The 4,197-nt window shown below is 44.7% G+C and overlaps 1 protein-coding gene across 1 annotated transcript; it reads left to right on the forward strand.

The window, feature by feature from the left end:
- The first annotated feature begins 2,914 nt into the window (after window positions 1-2,914).
- neurog1 (neurogenin 1) lies at window positions 2,915-3,565 on the forward strand. Its single transcript, XM_060926984.1, has one exon. It carries the CDS (start codon window positions 2,915-2,917, stop codon window positions 3,563-3,565), a length of 651 nt encoding a protein of 216 aa, XP_060782967.1.
- The last annotated feature ends 632 nt before the right edge of the window (window positions 3,566-4,197 follow it).

A 4,197-nucleotide genomic window follows, 5' to 3' on the forward strand; every position in this document is an offset into this window, starting at 1 on the left:
TCATGAAATTGACGTATATAAATATACAGCCAATTCCATAGGCTATATAACATTTAGTAAAACAGTGCTACCTACAAACATTTTTACATAAAGAAAGAACGTTAGTGACAAAGTTCTTGACAAAGTTGTTTCCATTTTTTCGTGTGTGTGTGTGTGTGTGTGTGTGTGTGTGTGTGTGTGTGTGTGTGTGTGTGTGTGTGTGTGTGTGTGTGTGTGTGTGTTGGGCGTGATTTTCTGCTTTGAGGAGTGGTGTTTTGGTACAATTGAGGCACTGGAGTAAGGAATAAATTATCATTCAAGAGTAATGGCCCTATTCTAGCCTGCCTGGGTCTGGAAGCAGGAGAAAAGGGTCCACAGGCTTCAGCAGAGGGGAAGGGATTATTCGTAGGATTACCATCTGAAAACTTCTATCAGACTTTCTGACTCAAAGACCCTTTGCGAACAGTAATCGCGTTAATACCCGGGGATTAATGCTGGGCCAGACCCGAAATTGAATTTTAATTCGAGTTGCGCGCATAGATATGAAATAAATGGAGAGGCATTCTTGAAAAGAAGAAAAGATGTCTGTCTCACACACGTCCCATTCCAATCTTTAATAAGTGACATTGGACTGCCTGGGAAGACAGGATACACCCACCCACACACACCCACACACGCACGCACACACCTGCCATGCGAATTAATATCAGTCCCCTATAAAATGATCTCTGTCATACACTTTTTTTTTGTCCTTTAGGTCAATGGACGCTTCGGAATGAAGTCTGAATAAGGCTTTTTTTTTTTTTGCATTACGCATTGATTATCCAGCGACTTTAGGCTACATTTTGTCTGCATCCTAAGCTGTGTGTAAAGATTGCCTCCGAGGAGCAACTCAAAGCTTCTTTGAGTAATGCGCTTGTTTCATTTTCTCACGTGTTTCTGCTATTGAAATGCAATAAGATCCCGTGCACTTGTGCCTAATCCTGTCAAAATCTCCTTGGCAACCCCTCTCAACTGTGGGCAAAAAAAAAAAAAAAAAAACTCCCCCCCCCCCCCATCCCCCACCGCCCCTTCTTTGCAAAAACCCATTTTCCATCCATCACTTTTATGGAAATAAGTCACTTTATATGTGCAATAAGGTGCACGTTTAAGGCAGATCACTAATGATCTCAGTAAGGAGAATGTGCATTCAGGCTGTTTTGCGTCTTTGAAGTTATTGCTGACAGGTTAGTGCTGTAATAATAAAATCGACCTCTTCCTCCATCAGGAGTGTCTGGGATGCAGCAGTGCCACCGGAGGCGCCTTTAAAACGAAAGCAATAAAACAGGTTCATTGCTCGAGCACAGGGTCTGGAAGAAAAGAGAAATCTACTGGTTCCTGAACAAATGAAAATTTCTATTCAGTTTTATTCCATGTGTTGACGATCCAGGCCTAGCTCTTATGTAATTTTTTATTATTATTATTTTTAACTTTGGCACTAACTTCAGGCCACGCAGCTCCAAAGATCCAAAGTGCTCCAGCGCGCAGGGTGTTTTTGTTCATGCTGGGACGATTTGAATGAGAATAATGCTATTGGAGTGTTGCAGGCCGAGGAGAAAATGAGTGACAAAAGCGCAGAGGCGCAAAAATTGGACGGGGGACAAGGCGTGTAGAGCTGAAAAGGAGAGCGGGGAGACACGCACAATGGAACAATTCACCTTATAATCGCTTTGATATATTATACATGCCTGAAGACTCTAAACATTGTGTAATTATTTATAAATGACTGTCCCCCTGTCCTCATAATACCGCAAGGAGAAAAGCGCTGCAGGTCTCTCCTAAAACTATTCCTAAATAGTGGCCCCTTTCTATTTCTTTCTAAAGGGGGCGCAAGATGCAGGCGATTGAATAAATTGAATAATTAATGGTCAATTGTATGGCTGTCTCATAAAGATGTCTTTAAATAAACCTTAAGAAATTGCGCATAGCAGGGAAGTATGATTTAACGGCGTCTTTAATCTGGCTCACATTCAAAGGAGAAAAGTGGGTTAAGTGCAACACTTGTGATGTGGCTGGAAAGTGTGTTTCCACATCTGAGGAATAAACAGTGATGTGCAACATTGCATCCTATATTCTAAGTTTTTTTTTTTTAATTCTCTTGAAAGAAAAAAATCTAAAATATTTTTTCAACACAAAATAGAATATGCAATTTTTGAATCCGAAGCCTAATACTGGTCATAAGAAAGAAAATCAGGTTAATGTAACGTTTTAAATATGTTTATTTTTAGTTTTCATTTAAGAGATAGCTATTTATAAATAAGTTCTAGCTATTTAAGAATAAGTTATGAATCAAGTCTTGCCAATCTAAGGACGTGTGCCTAGCCCGGGGGTCTGTGTACTGCACTGAGTTTGGCTAGTGGGTTCTTTTCATTTTCCTTTAGAGCTTGAACCTAAAGCGGACTGACTCCTTGGAGGACTGATAGCAACAGTGGAGCTCGCGTGGCTCGGAGAGGTTCTAGCCCTCTGATTGGCCAGCGGTGATTACAGGCACGCTTCAGAGGGCGAACAAACAACTGGCATAAATTATGCTAATGAGATCGCCGTACGGCACGGGGCAGACCTGATGCAACTCATTCATCCATCCTTCACCGAAATGCCAAAGCGCGGGGGGTGCGTTCATTGTCTTATCAGGGTATATAAGGGAACTGAGGCCAGTCGTGTGCCAGGCTCACTGGCTCACACGAGCTGATTGAAGAGCAAGAGCGAGACGGACGCGTGCCTTCAAACTTCAACACAAACTTATCTGGGCGACTTTGGATCACCAACCAGAGCTGATCCTTGAGCTTACCTCCCAAACAGATCAACAGGTACGTATGCAATGCACAACACGTATCCATTCTATTACGCATCAGCAGGAGTACATTTGGATAACTTATTAATCCACAGAGAGCGAACGATGTGCAGCACAATGGACAGCGCGTTCTCTGATCTGGACAGCTCCAGCTGTGACTTTTCCTTTCCTCACACGGATGATGAGGATTCCCGCGGTAGCATGCACGCCGCCTCGTCCTCGCCCTCACCCGCGTCGTCGCTTGCATCGTCAGGGAACAGCGCACAGGACGCCGGCGAGCTGCAGCAGCAGAAGAAGAAGCGCAGGGGCCGGGTCCGGAGCGAGGCCGCCATTCACGTGGTAAAGAAGAACCGCAGGCTGAAGGCCAACGACCGCGAAAGGAACCGGATGCACAACCTGAACGATGCGCTGGACGCTCTGCGGAGTGTGCTGCCTGCCTTCCCGGATGACACCAAGCTCACCAAAATCGAGACTCTGCGCTTCGCTCACAACTACATCTGGGCACTCTCTGAAACCATCCGCATCGCGGACCAGCGCGGGAACAAAGCGAGAGACTCCTCACCGGCAGTGACCTGCGTGGCGGAAGTACCGAGCCCAGGGAGCGACGCGTGCTCATGGGCATCAAGCGCATCCTCTTCAGGCTCCTCTCCATCCTATAGCTCTTCTAACCCCGGCAGCCCGGAGGCGATGGACGATTACGGATTTCTGCAAGCAGACGTGGTTTACTGCTACCACAGCTACCCTGGCATTTATTAATCCATGTCCTAGTCCCAAATCTTCTGTAGCTAGCCTAATAAGGGAAAACGACATTTCCTTTGCCCTTTATTAGAAGCAAGAATGCAGAGACAGAGACGCATTATAGATGTTCACACTGTTTGCCTTAACTGCGGTCAGTTTCGCGAATGAGAAGGTTCTTATTTTTGTACGTTTTGTATTGCTGAACTTAAAGGGTTCCTGTATACCTTTGCACTTTTTTTTTTCCCCCCCAACTTTTTTCCAACTCGACCTCAGTGCCAGTCCGGGGGTAGGGGTGGGGGTGGGGGGTAGGGGTGGGGGGTGATGATGATGCTGTGAACTGAGAAGAAGACAGATTTGCTTTTAGCTGTCCGAGGTGAAAAGTCAATTTTACAATTTGTTAGGCTGATAGAGCAGAAAAGCGAGCGTGAAAATGCAGTTTCAACGCTATGACAATAGAATGAAAGGCCGTCAAAAAGACAAGTCACTGGCCTTATGCATTATGTATTTTGACCCCAGGAAATAAATACTGTTCTCTTCAGTGTACAGAAAGCCGCTTTTACACGACCGAAGAGTTCTTGCCGTTATTTCTTTTTTATTTATTAAACCCATTGCTTTTCATGATATTGTATTTTTATTGTATATAAAGAGAT

Source organism: Neoarius graeffei, chromosome 8, assembly GCF_027579695.1.
Source record: "Neoarius graeffei isolate fNeoGra1 chromosome 8, fNeoGra1.pri, whole genome shotgun sequence".
Classification (NCBI taxonomy): domain Eukaryota; kingdom Metazoa; phylum Chordata; class Actinopteri; order Siluriformes; family Ariidae; genus Neoarius; species Neoarius graeffei.